At 31.1% G+C, this 16966-nt stretch overlaps 5 protein-coding genes across 5 annotated transcripts; 4 read left to right on the top strand and 1 right to left on the bottom strand.

Moving 5' to 3' along the window:
• The first annotated feature begins 133 nt into the window (after positions 1-133).
• Positions 134-3976, top strand: LOC103578124 (ubiquitin-protein ligase E3C). The gene is made up of 3 exons (XM_008559083.2): positions 134-864; positions 932-3458; positions 3531-3976. Exons 1-3 carry the CDS (start codon positions 458-460, stop codon positions 3696-3698), a joined length of 3102 nt encoding a protein of 1033 aa, XP_008557305.1. The 5' UTR covers positions 134-457; the 3' UTR covers positions 3699-3976.
• Positions 3977-4625: 649 nt separating this feature from the next.
• On the top strand, positions 4626-7425 carry LOC103578125 (uncharacterized). The gene is made up of 4 exons (XM_008559085.1): positions 4626-4855; positions 4957-5693; positions 6557-6777; positions 6865-7425. The coding sequence occupies exons 2-4, from the start codon at positions 4968-4970 to the stop codon at positions 6935-6937; spliced, it is 1020 nt and encodes a 339-aa protein (XP_008557307.1). The 5' UTR covers positions 4626-4855; positions 4957-4967; the 3' UTR covers positions 6938-7425.
• Positions 7426-8169: 744 nt separating this feature from the next.
• LOC103578126 (rhodopsin) lies at positions 8170-11377 on the top strand. The gene is made up of 9 exons (XM_008559086.1): positions 8170-8352; positions 8426-8503; positions 8744-8826; positions 8886-9059; positions 9140-9342; positions 9847-10289; positions 10348-10454; positions 10548-10802; positions 10879-11377. The coding sequence occupies exons 1-9, from the start codon at positions 8283-8285 to the stop codon at positions 11263-11265; spliced, it is 1800 nt and encodes a 599-aa protein (XP_008557308.1). The 5' UTR covers positions 8170-8282; the 3' UTR covers positions 11266-11377.
• A 1164-nt stretch (positions 11378-12541) lies between these two features.
• Positions 12542-14802, bottom strand: LOC103578127 (rhodopsin). The gene is made up of 7 exons (XM_008559087.2): positions 14728-14802; positions 14225-14577; positions 13818-14150; positions 13494-13741; positions 13164-13422; positions 12926-13092; positions 12542-12861 (listed from the first exon to the last, which is right to left on the bottom strand). The coding sequence occupies exons 3-7, from the start codon at positions 14148-14150 to the stop codon at positions 12735-12737; spliced, it is 1134 nt and encodes a 377-aa protein (XP_008557309.1). The 5' UTR covers positions 14225-14577; positions 14728-14802; the 3' UTR covers positions 12542-12734.
• A 960-nt stretch (positions 14803-15762) lies between these two features.
• LOC103578128 (DNA replication complex GINS protein SLD5) lies at positions 15763-16701 on the top strand. The gene is made up of 2 exons (XM_008559088.3): positions 15763-15847; positions 15920-16701. Exon 2 carries the CDS (start codon positions 15957-15959, stop codon positions 16605-16607), a length of 651 nt encoding a protein of 216 aa, XP_008557310.1. The 5' UTR covers positions 15763-15847; positions 15920-15956; the 3' UTR covers positions 16608-16701.
• Positions 16702-16966: the final 265 nt, after the last annotated feature.

Raw genomic sequence — 16966 nt, 5'->3', positions numbered from 1 at the left:
TAATAAGTGCATTTTTTACAAATATTTTTTGTAAATTATTTATTATTTTAAATTAGTCTGGTCTGCTACATTCGCACTCATCAATTTGAAGCAACCTTCAGATTACTCATCATCAAAGACTTCCATAATAAAAATTTAGTCATTGATAATCATCGCGTCATCATATTATTGTGCGATTCATCATAATATATAAATATAAAAATTTTAATTATTAGTTAATTAATAAATATTTAATTGTGGTTGAAATTTTTTTTATTAGTATTCAAATAAATATTTAAATATAAATATAACCAATAACGTTTGTCAAATCGTAAAATATAAAACAACAATACAATGACTTACTTAAATTTAATAAATTTATTAATATGATTTTAGTTAATTAGTTTAATATTTAAATAATAATTTAAATGAGCACGATGACTGTCAATTATTGAGTGATTGGGTAGTATGTAACAAGATGTACAGTTTCGAAGGGGATTACAGAAGAAAGCCTCAGCAAAATTTAGCTGGTGCCAGTAAGAGAAATGAAAAGTCGGTGTTGCTTCAGCATGCCCATCTTGAACGCATGAAACGTGAAGATATCCGTCAACGTAATAATGCTACTTTGAAAATTCAAGCTTACACGAGAAGTTACTTGATACGTCAGTCAATAAAACGAAGGAGTCGACAAGAGTTCGATAATGCGAGATCTCAACTGACTGTCAAATTTTTATCTCTTGATATTTTGGAGCCTTATGTTAGAAGTGTACTATTTTTTTATCAACCCAGTGCGGATCTGCAGAGGTTTACCTGGTTGCTGGAACAAGTACTGGCTAATAAAAAAGAAATTTTAATTAATAATACTTCGTGGTCATGGAGAATAAAGTAAGTATTCAAATTATAACATTTTACTTTATTTTTATTTGATTTAATTATTTATATTTATTTGCAGATGGATCCTGAAACATAGCATAGAATTAATATCACATAATACCAATAGCCAATCAACAGCAATACCTCTGAGAGTACTTGAGACTTTTATCATAACGTGTGATGACATTATCGACAATGCAACAAAACGAAATAATTATTTACGCGATACATTAATTTATTTAATTAACAATTCATATTTCGGCAATTTAATGAGTCTATTTGAACAACATATTCAGTCATTGCAATCCACCAACATCATGACAGTACCATTAACAGCTAGAATAAAATGTTACGTTAATTTGATGAAACGTCCTCTAGAATTGTGCTCAGGATGTGAAGAATTTTATGTACCTGTACTCACTAAATTTATTTACACTGTTCTAATGCCGACAATGTCTGAAGCAATGCGGTCATTTTTGGTACCAGCGCTGACTGATCTACAAACTTGGCCATACATTGAATTACTGATCGTTATAAATAAGTTAAATATCAGCGAACCAACGACAAGTCTTTTCTACACCACGTTATCATTAGAGCCGGTTAATTTTTCACTGTCAAATGATTATATTTTTGTAAATTACATTCAGGTACTTGGGTCTCTGAGTCTGACACAGAAAGCGCCGTGGAATGTAAGAGAATTTACAACAGGCGAGATGGAAGATGACAACATGTCAACGGACAGCGGCACGGTAACTGTTGATCATAATCAAGATATGTTAAGACAATGCATGAGTATGTTGAACAACGAAGCGCGGGTGAATCGTATTCTCAGTGCTTTGGAGTACAACAATGACAATCCACTTGTCTTGGAGTATCTATGCCGCCTGTGCGATAATTTATTGCAAACAGACAAACTAGCAACGCATAAATATAAGCTCCTGTATATGCTCGCCTTCAAACCACTTTTTTTGCGGCGCTTATGGGCAACATTGTTGTCAACTCCACCTCTTTTGCAAATGATATCACGTGGAATAGCACCAACTACTGGGGATACTAAAAAACTCGCACCACTAGTTGCTGTATTTTGTTCACTGTTTAGTCTGCTGATAGCAACTCTCCATGACAATGAATTTTTTCGTTCAGATGAATCGCAGAATGATCAAAATGCAATGCCATTCAATACGACTGAGCTCGTACCACTGTCGGGACACCTCAAAGACATTTGTCTAGGTCTTGTTGAAATTATTTTCTCCGATACAAGACCTATGGTACGTGACAATCACATGCGCGCTGTCATTGGGTCCATGAGCGATACGGACGGAGGACATTTGTCAAAACACGACACTCAAATATGGGAGTACTTGTTTAAAGCAACAACTGGACTACTGCGGCAACTACATTCACGTGATTTGCGAAGACAATTTTGTCCAGAGGGTCATTGGATTAGTCCCAAACCCGAGTTTGATTTAATTTGGCAGCGACGTCAAGGAGTCACTGGGGGATTATTGAAATCTGATAAAGAAGCACCTAGTGGTCCGCCTCTTTCAACTAAAGAATTGCGAGCACTGACTTTACTTAGAACGGTACCATTTATTGTACCATTCAATGACCGTGTTATGGTACTCCAGTCATTGATACAAAAAGACAGATCCGACCAGCAAGGCGAGCTTTCTCATTTTATGCAGGGTCCATCAATCCACATCGGTGTACGTAGAAATTATTTGTACGAAGACGCGTTAGATAAACTGTCACCTGAGAATGAACCTGAGCTGAGATTGAAAATGCGAGTACAGTTCATAAATACAGCAGGTCTTGATGAGCCTGGTGTTGATGGCGGTGGATTATTTAGAGAATTTTTATCAGAATTACTTAAAACGAGCTTTGATCCAAACCGCGGATTCTTCAGACTCACTAAAGACAATATGCTCTACCCAAATCCAAAAGTTCATTTGCTTTTTGATGATTTTCCAAAGCATTATTATTTTATTGGACGAATGTTGGGCAAAGCGATCTATGAAAATTTACTTGTCGAGTTACCGTTTGCTGAATTTTTCTTATCGAAAATAGTTGGCATACAGTCGGATGTTGACATTCACCATCTAGACTCACTGGATCCAGTGATGTACAGAAATCTTTTGTACTTGAAGAGTTACAAAGGTGACGTGGCTGACTTGGGTCTAGATTTTACTGTTCTGTCAGACGAATTGGGTGAACGCAGAGTCGATGAACTAAAACCCAAGGGTTCACAGATTCCTGTGACTAACGCAAATCGCATTGAGTACATTCATCTGATGGCTGATTACAAACTTAATAAAGAAATACGGCCTCAGTGTTATGCTTTCAAACAAGGACTCGCTAATGTTATTCCTTTGGAATGGCTCCAGATGTTTAACAACAAAGAGATGCAGGTTTTAATTTCCGGAGCACAGATTCCTGTTGATGTTGATGATCTCAAACAGCATACTAATTACACTGGTGGTTATGCGACAGATCATCCAACTATTAAGGCTTTTTGGCGCGTTGTCGAGAAATTTAATAATAAGCAAAAAGGACAGTTGCTTAAATTTGTTACCAGCTGTAGTCGACCTCCTCTTTTAGGCTTCAAGGTAACTGACAGCTTTGATTATCTAGATATTAAATATTTAATATCAAATATTAATTATTTTATTTTGTTTCAGGAACTTGATCCACCGTTTTGTATACAAAATGCCGGTAGTCTAGATCGGTTGCCTACATCCAGTACCTGTATGAATCTTTTAAAACTACCAGAATTTCCTGATGAAGTAACGCTACGTGAAAAATTACTTTACGCCATTCAAGCAGGTGCTGGTTTCGAGCTGAGTTAAATTAAATAACTCAATAAATAACTTCCGTCTTTAAATTATTTTCATTTTCTACCAGTACCTTTTTCTTTTTTTTTCCTCCTCGAATTGTAAATATAAATGTTGTAAATTAAAAATAATAATTTTTAAAAACATATAACGGTATACGTAATTCTCTGTGAGGTAATTAGAAGTTATTAATGCGTGATTAATAATAAGGGCGTGAAAGGTAAAAATTAAGTGATTTATTATTGATAAATAATAAATATATGTAATCATTGGTGTAAATAAAATTATTCCTTATAAAATTAGTTTTAAATTATGGGTGTAAATGTAGCAGACATAAGACAATTTTTTGATTAAATATAAAAAAAATGAATATTTAAAATAATAAAATTTTAAAAAATGCATGTACTCATTTTTGAATTGTCTCAACGTGCATTTTTTTATTTTATCATTTCAGTTTTAAAAATTGTCAGATGTCCACTAACTTTACTGTCATTTTTAAATTTACGATTCTTTTGAATATTCCTTAAAATTTTCCCACTTTTCTGTAGTCAGTAAGCAAATAAATAATTATTTTATTCTTTAATTTTTTTTTAAAATCCTATTTCTTAAAGTATTTATTTTTTTAATTTCATTTTCATTTTTTATTTTTGCGACAAGTAAAGTTAGCATGAGTAAGAATGTAGCAGACGTCAAATAAATTTAAAATTATAAATAAATAAAGTAAATAATTAAAAAAAAATGCACTTATTATTTTTAAAACTTTCTAAATGCGCATTTTTAAAAATTTAATTTTATTAATTATTTAGTCTATTAATAACTTTAAATTTGTCTGACGTCTGCTACATTCACACTCAAAAGTTCGCGCCACTGTCAGATCGACATTTTATTTATAATTTTGAAATCCAACTGTAGACGGCGCAAAAATCTAACCATCATATTGACTTTCACACACAAAAGAAATAAAACGGTTATAATTATGTATATGTATTGTTTACTCATATTTTTTTTTTCTTTTCCCGCCAGAATAATTGTTGACCAAGAGTTCGTGTTCTAGTGTTGTCTTATGACATGTATTTGATAATACACAATAAAAATAATAGTAACAGTGATTGTAATTGCGGTGTATTTCCTCTTAGCTGATTAATATTTTGAAACTTTTTTATTTTTATTTGGTAAGATGATTTTTTTAAACCTAATTATTGCATCTATAACCTATTATTTAATAATAACAAATGTCTCATTATTTAACTGATTTATTTATATATGTATTTAGGTAATAACAAGATGACAACACGAACTGATCTTTTACAACGAACAAGACGTCGTAGTTCATTACGGCAAGCATTAGCAGTAATACCAGACATGACAAGTTTATCAGTATCATTGGGATCACCACCTGTTGCAAGTCCAAACAACAATAATTTAAATACCGATCGGAGTCCATGGCACTCGGGTTCAATAGGAACATCAAGTCCTGATGAATTGGTGATACAGAAACGTGGAAGACGCAGTAAAACAATAATATGGTCACCAGAAGCTGATTCCAAAAGAAATAGTCTGCTGAGTTACAGTATACGGGATCAGACACCTGAAAAAAATTCCGACTCCCAGTCACAATCGCCAATTATGATGCGTGATAATTTGTCAATAAAAAAGAGGCTCGATTTAACTGGTGATTATGATGAATCACATCTGACTACTCCAGATAAAAAGTACAAATTTATGAATGGCGATAGTGAATTTACGGGTAGTAATTTATTAAATGGATTGCGTGGACTGAGTAATGAACAACTTGTTAAAATGATTATGAATTTAGTGACGATGCAAGAAGAAGGAACATTGTCTATTGATAGTAAATTACGTGATGTTATTATAAATATTATTCCTGCTGCTGATATTAGTCCGCTGCAAGAGAGGCTGAGTGTTTTGAGGCAGAATATTTACAGCAGTCTTATTTCTGCTGGTGATTCTGCTTACATACGTGCCTATATACATTTAGATGCCTTTCAGGTATGTAAATTATATAAATATCAAGGGGATTTTACTGCTACCCTTTTAATTGTTAACATCAACTGGTCCCATTGGGTTAAAAAGAATAAAAAATATATATAGGGTGACTGAGTCAGTAAATGAATGTAACCAGTGAAGTAACGGTTGTATTTTTAAATATTCAAATATGAGGTAAAAGACCCACTACCTGATCAAGGAACTAGTACTTGATCACTCATGTATTTGTATATCTATATTTAGTAAATTTAGATATAAAAGTATATGAGTGATCTGGTACTGGGTCTTTACCTCAGAAGGATGCAACAAAATTAGAATTTAGCTTTTTAAAATTGGTAATCAAACGGCAAAAAGTATTTTTTTAATGTAATTGGGATTAAAGTCTAAATGACGTCGGTAAAAGTTATATAAAGGTCATTCACTGGTCAAGTTCATTTAATGGACTGGTTACCCTATATATCTAATATACATTTCTAAAGAATATATATTTATGTATATTTTTAATAGTAGTTTAGTGTGCGATAAATATTTAAATTTTGATGTTTTATAAATTAAAATTAAATATTATACTTATTAATCATTACGGAGTGATCGCGGATTAAATCCGGAGTGAATGGGGAGCGGATGACTGCATTTATTTAATCTCCTTGGAGTAAAATTTACTCCTAAAGGAAGTTTTAATTTTAAAACTTTAAATTGGAGTGAATTTGGGTTGAAATAAAATCCAGTTCACTCCAAAATCACTCCTCTAAATTAACAAACTCCCCATGTACTAAAAATGCATAGTGATTTATTTTACTCCAAAACTCCGAGTAATTTAAATACATTTTTTTTTTACTTGATATTTATTTAAATTTTTTTTTTAGAAAACATTAATGGAGCAAGGAAATAAGTTGTTGCAGTCACAGCATTGGGCTTCATTGATACATTATGTATTTACAGCGTGGGCTATAACTAAAGATTTACCAGAATGGAATAATGAAGATAATACGTCACAAAAATGTTATTCTTGCCTTACACGTTTTTGTAAACAAGCTTTACTAAATGGTAACTTTGACCATTCTGATCTTGAAGTATTTGCTGAAAAGTAAGTTACCTAATTTGAAATATTTTATCGTATTACAGTCAGTTACAATTATTATTAATTTAATTTATTTGAAATTATTATTTACAGAATACAGAGTATAGTACATGATTATGAAGATATGAAAATTTGTCTTCAAATGGCACGAGAAATGATGCGATAAATATCACTCATAGATCATCACTTACTGCAGGTGGGAACCTCACTTCCGGAACCGGCGATTATCAAAAAGATCGTCCGTTTACTGTTATATGACAATTAACAGTAAAATTAATTTAAAAATTTTAGGGTAAACTATTCAGTCCCCAGCCCCGTTAAAAAAATTTTTCATACATTTATACATCACGAGAAAGTTTTAAATTTTTTTACAAATTCTATACTAATGAAACGTTTATTATAATTCTTATAATTAGTGATGAAATATCATATAGATAAGTATATAAATAAAAATAAGTAAATTTGAAACAAAGTATCAGCAGGCAGCACTTTGATCAGTAGTAAATTAAATATAATTGTCTTAAAATAATTTTGTTAATAAAATATATAGAGAGGTTGGATACTGGGTATATTACCCTATGTGCGAATGATATTGTACTCAGTATTTTTTCTTAATTCATTCATAATTAACTATTAAATAATGTAAATGTAATTTTTAAGCTTTGTATTTGAATGGTTGTTTGTTTATTTTTTTTATAATCAACTTTAGGTAAGAAGAAATCGACAGTGATACAGAGACTTAGTTTATATATATTTTTAAAAATAGTGCTATGATTTATCAACTTTACTATGTAATATTTTTTACGTTAAACAAAAAATAACATAAAAATTTTGTTTAAAATTTTTTATACATCCATTTGTAATTGTAACTGTATTACTTATTAAATTTTTGACCTTTAATAAATTATATTCTCTGTACTTCCATTTATTTTATTTTTTAACTTAAGAAGTAACAATTAATTGGTGTGATTGTAGCTGGCAATTTTTTAAATTTTTTGATTGACAGGATATTTTCTGAATCGAATTGCTGCCGTATCGTGCCGAGAACTTTTTTTCTCTGTTAACTAATGTAATAAAGAAATAGATTTTTTCAGTCTTATTTTTTTTTTCAAACTTTTTTTTTATTTTATTCTTGCCAATATTTTTATTTTATCTTTGCCAAGATGACGCTGTATACAACGTTCAAATTTTTGCTAAAGTGGGGGTGGAAGAATAAATCGCAATATCGATAGTATGGAGGGTAAAGGTACATATCTCTACCCAGTGCTGTCAAATCGTGCGATATTTTTACCCCTTCCCGTGGTGAAATAGCATGGAGTGTAATGGCAGGAGGGGGTAAAAATATCGCACGTTCTGGCAGCACTGCCTCTACCCTCCATAATTGATAAGATAATTTGAACGCACGTGCTGCCTCTAGCGTTTATTCTAAAGAGTTTATCTGCGAATGAAAATATTTTGGAGTTTTTTATATTTACATGCAACAAGTAAATAAATAATTAAAAAAAAAAATAATGTCAAAATTAATATTGAATGAAGATCATAAAAATCATTTAGAATTTTTAGCTACACAACCCTCGCAAGGTATTTTAGTTATTTTAAATTAATTATTTAAATAAAATTATAATTAACAAGTAAATATATTTTTTGTTATCAGTTCTTCAAGATTTTTGTAAACTATCCACTGATTTTTTGCAAAAAGGACATAACTACAAATTTTATACAAATGCTGCTCGTAAGTTTATTTTATTACTGACAGATAATTTTTTTTTGTTAATGAACGATTTTTAGATTTTTTTTACAAGCAAATCAATCACAAAAAAAAAAAATTTTAAATATGTACACGTAGAAAATTTTTAAAATTATATGTGCAATTTTCGAAACTATTTTTTTTATAAGTAAGAATGTAGCAGACGTCAGACAAATTTAAAATTATTAATAACTAGAGTAAATAATTAAAATTATTTATTTACAGAAAAACTTGAAGTTGAGCCAGACAATATCAAACATTCAATCGAAGGATTAATTTATTTAATTATCGAATCATGTAAAAATAAGGTAATCAATTAATATCAATATCTACAATATCAATAATTAATATTTGTTAATTGTTTTAGTTAACTCCTGATGATTTTAAAGAACTAGTAATTTCTCTAGGATTTACTAATGACAAAGAATCATTGCTAAGTAATTTATACACTTCAAAACAATCAGAAATAAAATCATCTCTATCAAATATTGGTTTCAAATTACCGGAGTATCATAATATGGAGTGGAGATTTGAAACTCAAGTTATTATAATTAACTGAATTAATTTATTTATTAGTTAAATAATTTACCGAACAAGTATTTTAATGTTTTGTTATTTTAGATCGCATCAAGATCAATGTTGACACAATGCGAACCTTTTGTAACGATGGACTTTGCCTTGAAAAATGCCGACGATTCAAAAAAATTAAAACACATCGTCCTCCAGTCAGATGCCACAAATTTGCTACACATTGCCGAGGAACTAGAAGCAGCTTTACTAGAAGGAAGTAGTCAGCAACTTCGTAAGATTAAACGTTCACTAAAATAAATTTTATTACAAATAATTTATATATATTTTTTTTACTTTAATATAATAAAATAATATTGTATAATAAATAATACCATAGGATCTTATTTATATGAATAATTTAAACAATTTAATGAAATTATATGTAAAGACTTATTGACATTTACAAAAATTAAATATGACAGTTTGCTAGCGATTATTGTTATTATTATTACTATTGATATGAATTATATTTAAATAGATTTAGAGAACGAATTCAATGTCAAGATTATCAAGACTTAAAATTATACTTTATTTGAATATTAAATACGATATTAAAATTTTTCATCGGCTTCAGTGGTTTATAAAAGCTCGCATCCACCTCCGCTGATTGTGCTGCGCACCGGATCAGTACCAAAGTATTCATGACCTAAAATTTAAAAAAAGTAATCACGGAGTATTTCCAGTGATAGAGGACACGTTAACTAAAAGATGGATACGACTTTGGTATTGGAGTCAGTACTACACAATGTGACGTCAACGATGGACTCGATATCAACTTCGATACCAACACTGATCACCACGACCGCTTCAGTGGAAGTGTCGCCTTTATCAGGAGCTGCATTGATATCTCACGCTGCTCTGTCAATGGGACCACATGCCGCGAAACAGTGGATGCGATACAGCAATCAAACTGTCGCGGACAAAGTACCCGAGGAGATGCTCCACTTGGTCGACCCGCACTGGTACCAGTATCCACCGATGCACCACATATGGCACAAAACACTTGGGATAGTGATGATCGTGATTGGAATACTCGGCTGGACTGGCAATGGCTGTGTCGTCTACATTTTTTTAATCACCCCTTCTCTGAGGACACCCAACAATATTCTTGTTGTCAATCTCGCGTTCTCGGACTTCTTGATGATGGTCATCATGTCACCGCCTATGGTCGTTAATTGTTGGTTCGAGACTTGGATACTCGGTGAGTTTTTTTTTTTAAATACATACTGTAGTCTATTTATTATTTTTAATTATTTTAGGAACACTGATGTGTGATATTTATGCAATGTTCGGTTCATTGTGCGGATGTGTATCAATTTGGACGATGGTACTGATCACATATGATCGATACAATGTTATTGTTAAGGTAAATTTATTTTAATTACTAATAATTATTTATAAATTAAATATAAGACCCAATTATTGACGGGGTACCAATTATTTACTTAACTTTAATCAGGGTATGTCCGGTACGCCATTGACAATCCCCAGAGCAATAATTCAAGTCTCAGTTGTCTGGATATTAGCTCTCGCTTGGTCACTTCTTCCACTATTCGGATGGAATAGATACGTACCGGAAGGTAATATGACATCATGTGGAACTGATTATTTGACAAAAGACTGGGTGTCAAGATCATACATTTTAGTTTATTCTTTATTCGTCTATTACACTCCGCTCTTCACAATTATTTACTGCTACTGGTTCATTGTGTCGGTAAGTATTCAGTAATTAAATATTTGATCATCAACTAGCTTACATAAACAAAATTACCACGTAATTATTCACACAGGCTGTAGCGGCCCATGAAAGAGGAATGAGAGAGCAAGCTAAGAAAATGAACGTCGCGTCTCTCCGTAGCGGAGAGCAAGAAGGACCTAGTGCTGAAGCTAAATTAGCAAAGGTAGCTCTCACTACAGTATCGCTCTGGTTCATGGCATGGACGCCGTACCTAGTAATTAATTACGCCGGTGTCTTCGAGGCATCATTCTTATCTCCACTTTTCACAATCTGGGGCTCTTTGTTCTCTAAAACTAATGCATGTTACAATCCACTTGTCTACGCAACTAGTCATCCAAAGTATCGCGCTGCTCTTCATGAGAAATTACCGTGTCTGGGTATCGGAGCCCCACCAGCACCAAAAACCAGCGATACCGCTTCAGCTAAAACTGACGCTTGAATAACGACTGATCAACAAATCTATCAGCTTGTACAAAATTAAATAATTGTTCTTAAAAAATAAATATTTTATTTCCCAATTTGAATATTTTCATTCATACTCTGCTATTATTGTCGAGCTTTATTATAATTATTATTAATTAAATAAATAAATAAATTTTTATTTCCCATCCGTATAACTTTAAAGTCTTTTACAGTTTTTAACATTCTTTATAAATCTATATACATATATTTATATATATTTTATAAATTAGAATTTATGAACTGTCTTGTTGATGCTCATAATTCTTATCCTTACTAGTAATTTCTTCTTCTCTTGTAATTTTTCCAGCCTATCTAATGTAATTAATTAGTATCACATTTGTCTCTCCCTCAAGTAAATTTATTACTTTTTCATAAGTACTTCCTCCTTCCACTTCCAAGATAATTTTCTTCATTTCTCTACTAGCTCTACTTCCAGTTTTTTCTTTATCTTACATTCCCGAACATGGCACAGACTTTCTCATTTTCACATATTCTGCATCAAATTTCTGTTCTGTAAATCCTTTGCTCTTTGATTTGTCAGTTTTTCCGCCCATTCTTGCCCTGCTCTTTAATTTTTCTTTTCAGTTTCTTGTCTCTCCACTAATTTTCCTCCTCTATTTCTCGATTAATTTCTTTGTAGATACTGTGATATTTTTAGTTGTCAATTCTTAATTATAAATACTCTAATTAATTTTGTTAATTAATAATTACTGTATAAAGGATTTAAAAAATAATAAAAATATATTATTTTGCCTGAAGGGTTTATTTAACAATAAAAAATTAACGACAGATACAATATTGCCAGTTGTTGAGGCTCGTGAACATTCACTTAAATTGTCTTACAATGAAGCCACATAACAGTAAGGATTTACCAAGTGTATAATCATCAGTTCACATTAAGATTAACGAGAAAAAATATTATTATAATCCATTGTATCGCACAAGTGATAAACGATTTTAGTTGTGGTGCAAAAAAAAATCGTAAACTCATAACGATTATGAATTCGTATTTTTTCAATTTAATTTAACGCTCACTGATACACATGCCCAATAATAATAAATAATTATTTATTATATACTGGTGTCTGATGGTGAAAAGCGCAGATCATCATTTTATAAAAATTTATCACAAGTAAAACGGAACCCTCACAAAAACGGAAACGTTTTTTTATTTTTTTAAATTATTTAATTTAAATTTAATTATTTTAGATGATCGGCACTTTCCCTGAATTCTGAATATAAATCATCTTACACTTTATAATTACACAAAATATATACAATTCTTAATTATTAAAAAATATAATTATCCAGATAATTATTTTAAATTATAAACTCTTACAGAGTTTTTATTCCTTGCGAGTTTTCCGTTTAATTTAATAATTAATTTTTGTTTAAATTATTTCCAATAATTATTGAACTTCCTCAATTTAATTAATTGTATTTATTTTATGCATTTGCTTTTTCACCTTCAGTGACGGTGGTTGCTGTTGAAACAGCATCACCTGCACTGGATTTATCTGAGCAAGCCAACGATGGGAACCGTGCAAATAATGCCGCGCGATATTTGGGGTGACTAAAATAAATAATACATATTAATTATCAATCAATCAATCAATTAATAATTAATAAATAATTACCTGATACCATAGACGATAGGATTATAGACAGCATTGGCTTTAGCAAACACAGACCCCCAGATAGTGAAAAGTGGACTTATAGTCACACTCTCAAAGATACCGGCGTAATTGATCACCAGGTATGGCGTCCAAGCCATGAACCACAGGGAAATTGTTGTTAAAGCAACCTGTAATTAATTAATTAATTATAAATATTTCCTGGTTGTTCATTTAGTTAAATTAATCACTAATTAATTACCTTAGCAAGTTTGCATTCCGCACTTTGGTTCTGGTTTTCCTGTGATCTCAATGATGCGACGTTCATTTTCTTCGCCTGCTCACGCATGTTCTTCTCGTGAGCAGTTACCGCCGCGATAATGAAGTAGTAGCTGTAGATAATTAGAAAGAGCGGCAAGAAGTAGACAAACACCGAATATGCTAATATGTATGACCGGGAGAACCAGTCCTTGGTGATGTAGTCAGTACCACATGCAGTCATGTTGCCTTCAGGTACATATCTGTAATTTTATTTACTTACCTATAAGTATTGTCATTAAATTTACTTATTAATCAGTCAGTTATTTTTTACCTGTTCCACCCGAAGAGCGGGAAAATAGTCCATGCAAGGCAGAAAAGCCAGATTCCTAGTATACGCAATAATGCGCCACCGACAGTCAGCGGTTTGCCAGATAAACCCTTAACAATAACATTGTATCTGTCGAATGCAATCGCTGTCATTGACCAAATGGAGGTACATCCGAATAAGGATCCAGCACAGGCATACAGTTGGCACATCAGTGGACCAAAGACCCAGGTTTCGTAGATGCAATTGACGACCTGATAGATAAATAATTTAGTTTAGTTTATTTATAATAATCCTTAGGTGTCTTGCTGGTGGATGATGGAGGCATACCATGGGTGGTGCCATGCAGAACATCATTAAAAAGTCAGCGAAAGCGAGGTTGACAACCAGCAGATTGCTTGGTGTTCGTAAGTTTTTAGTTGATGTAAAGATAAAGACAACCATTCCATTGCCGATAATGGATACGAGACCAAGACAACCGATTACCAAGCCGAGGATCGCGTGCCATAGTGGATTCATCGGTGGGAATTGATACCAGTGGGCGTCAACCAGGTGCAGCATCTCAGGTAGGACTTTGTCGACTACCGTTTGATTGCCAGATCCTCGTGACCAACCACCGCCGCTGCCATATGCGGCAAAACTGGGACCCGTTAACACTGTCATCTTTAAATTAATGAACAAAAATTTAAAAAATTTAACACTTGATCTGTGATAGCTTATAAACTTTGGATACTTACTTTTAGTTTTAAAATTCTTGGAAAAAATTGTAACTAGACAAACTAATCCAAGTGTGTTAAAGCACGGGCGCACAAATTTAGCGAAAGGATTATTGGTAAGGAAGACGGAGCTGATGGCCCACTGTCAGATGCAGCTCGTCCTATCGGTCCGAGTTCTCTTTAAATATTAAACGCTAGTCCAACAAGTACTGACAATTTGTACCCCCGGGTTTAACATTAACACCCCCCTCGGTATCCTCGCTTGTAAATATATGTACTTCAACTTACGTATAAGTCTCCAAATAGTCTTAAGACATTGTTTATTGAGTTAAAGAGGACTTAAGAATACCTGAGGACACCTTGCGTGCTCCAAACTGAAACCATATAATTTAATCAACAACTATAGTCTAGATAAATTCGTATATTTTATTAAAGAAAATAAATAAGAAATTTATTATTTCCTCAAGAACAAGATCAAGATCACTTGATAACTACATTTAATCCATTTTACTTCAAATACTCACCTATACTTATTTTTAATGAATTTTTTTTACAGTCATGAAATAAGTTACTAAATATATATCATTTATTAATTATTTCTTGTTATAATTATTAATTATATCACATTATATGGTTTCATAGACGGACTTTAAGTTAAGTAGCTTAAAAAATACTTTGAAATTATTATAAGTTTGTCCTTGAACTTTAATAGTATGAATAATTATTTTTATAAATACGTAATTATGTTTTTTTTCTACAGTTTGAGGAATTTGCTGCTTTTTAAAACTTTAACTTGTATTTATTGTTAGTTAGTGCGCATTGTAATTCTTCGTTTTTACACTCGTACCGGCTTTTTGGCTTCGTAGTTTTTGATAATCGCTACATTAGTTATGGCAATCGGTTCATTAGTTTAAAAAATATTTTCTCAGTTTCTGATATTTTTTCTGGGTGGCTCATATATTAACTCGCTGGTTTAATTTAAAGTTCACGTGACATCTTGATCATTTCTATTAATTTCTGAAAAAAATTAAATTTATCGAACATAATTGTAAGCAAATTTTTAAAAAATATCCGTGTTAATTATTTAAAATTTTTTGAATTCTTGATTAATACCAAAGTCACTTTTTCTGAGCTCAAAGAACAAAAATTTCGGGACTGGTCCGCAGGGTCGATCATTTTTCAGTTTTTTTTTACTGAAATTACATGTGAGGTATCAAATTAAATCTTATGATTAATAAATTCTTATATTTATTATTTTTCAATAAATTTTCAAATAATTTAAATGTAGCAAATATGAGACAATTTATAAATTTTAAATAAATCTATGAATTAATTAAAATAATGAAATTTAAAAAAATGCGCGCGTAGATTTTTAAATTTTCTAAATACGCATTTTTAAATTTCTATTTCATTTAAAATTTATTTATTTATTTAAAAATTTAAAAAATTGATAATTGTCAGGTACACTCACGCTCATAATTTTTATTAAAAAAAAATTAATTTCCTGTCCATTTATTTTTTACAAAGCGCCATATTGTCGATGTATCGAAATATTTTAAAAAATCGATAGTCATTTAAAAATAATTTTCGCGGTAAAAATAATAAATATAACCTATATATCAAAGAGGAACCACTTGTAGATCGGTAAGAAATTGCAAAATTATTTATTTAAATTAATTAGTAATTAAAACTAAAAATTTTATTATTAAATTTCAGATAAAAGTTCTAGTAATTAATTTAATAAACAATAAAAATGTCAGAAAGTAATCAAGAAGAATTAATGGAGTCAGATGATGACGAATCCACACCTAAAACAGTATCAGAAGTACTGGAGGAAATTACCCAGGCATGGCAGAATGAAAAGTCAGCTCCAGAAATTTTAAAACACATGTCCGATCACGTAGACTGTCTTCTCCATCACATAACTTGCATGGAAAAAAATATTGAACCTCTTCCCAAAGACGACTTGCGTGTCACGGTTCATAAAATGGAGATAGATCGCATCAGATATTTAATATCCAGTTATCTAAGAACGCGGTTGGAAAAAATAGAATTATATGCTATCGATATTATCAAAGAAGAAGCAAAACGCAGTGAAAACGATCGCTATTTATCAGACGCAGAATTAAAATTTGCAAGAGACTGGGCCATGAACATGGAGACACTTTTAAAGAGCATCGTTCTGCAGCATTTACCGGGAACATTTCAGGAACTGGAGATTGATAAATTGACTGTCAAGCCGAATTTGAATTCCCACGTGTTTATTCGCGCAAATAAAACTGTCGAGGGTGTGATAATACCAGGAACTGATGAAGAATTAAATATTACAGAAGGATCTCAGCATCTTGTCCAGTATAAGGCTATCGCGCATTTAGTTAAAGATGGTTCTGTTAAATTACTTTAGTAAAAACAAGTGCATAAAGTATAAATTACTATTTTTATATTAAACTATTGTGTATTTAATGGTATTATTTAATAATAAAAAATTTACATTTATATTTATAAACTTTTTTTTATAAATATATTATTTTTGTGTCTTAAAAAAAATAATTACTTATAAGTACAAGAGAGCTTAGTGATTTATGTAATAAGTAACTCAAAAAATATATTATTAATATTAATATTAAATCTAATTAGATCACCGAGTATTGTATAAAAATTGGTACTTTTATTTTAAAATATTTAAGTAAAAGACCCAATTATTGACTTTTTATTTAAATATTTACTCTAACGTTTTTAAATGTTATAAATATTTAAATATAA

Source organism: Microplitis demolitor, chromosome 4 (assembly GCF_026212275.2).
Source record: "Microplitis demolitor isolate Queensland-Clemson2020A chromosome 4, iyMicDemo2.1a, whole genome shotgun sequence".
Taxonomy (NCBI): Eukaryota; Metazoa; Arthropoda; class Insecta; order Hymenoptera; family Braconidae; genus Microplitis; species Microplitis demolitor.
The sequence above is the reverse complement of the archived record's forward strand: the minus strand, read 5'-3'. Positions and strand labels throughout refer to the sequence as shown.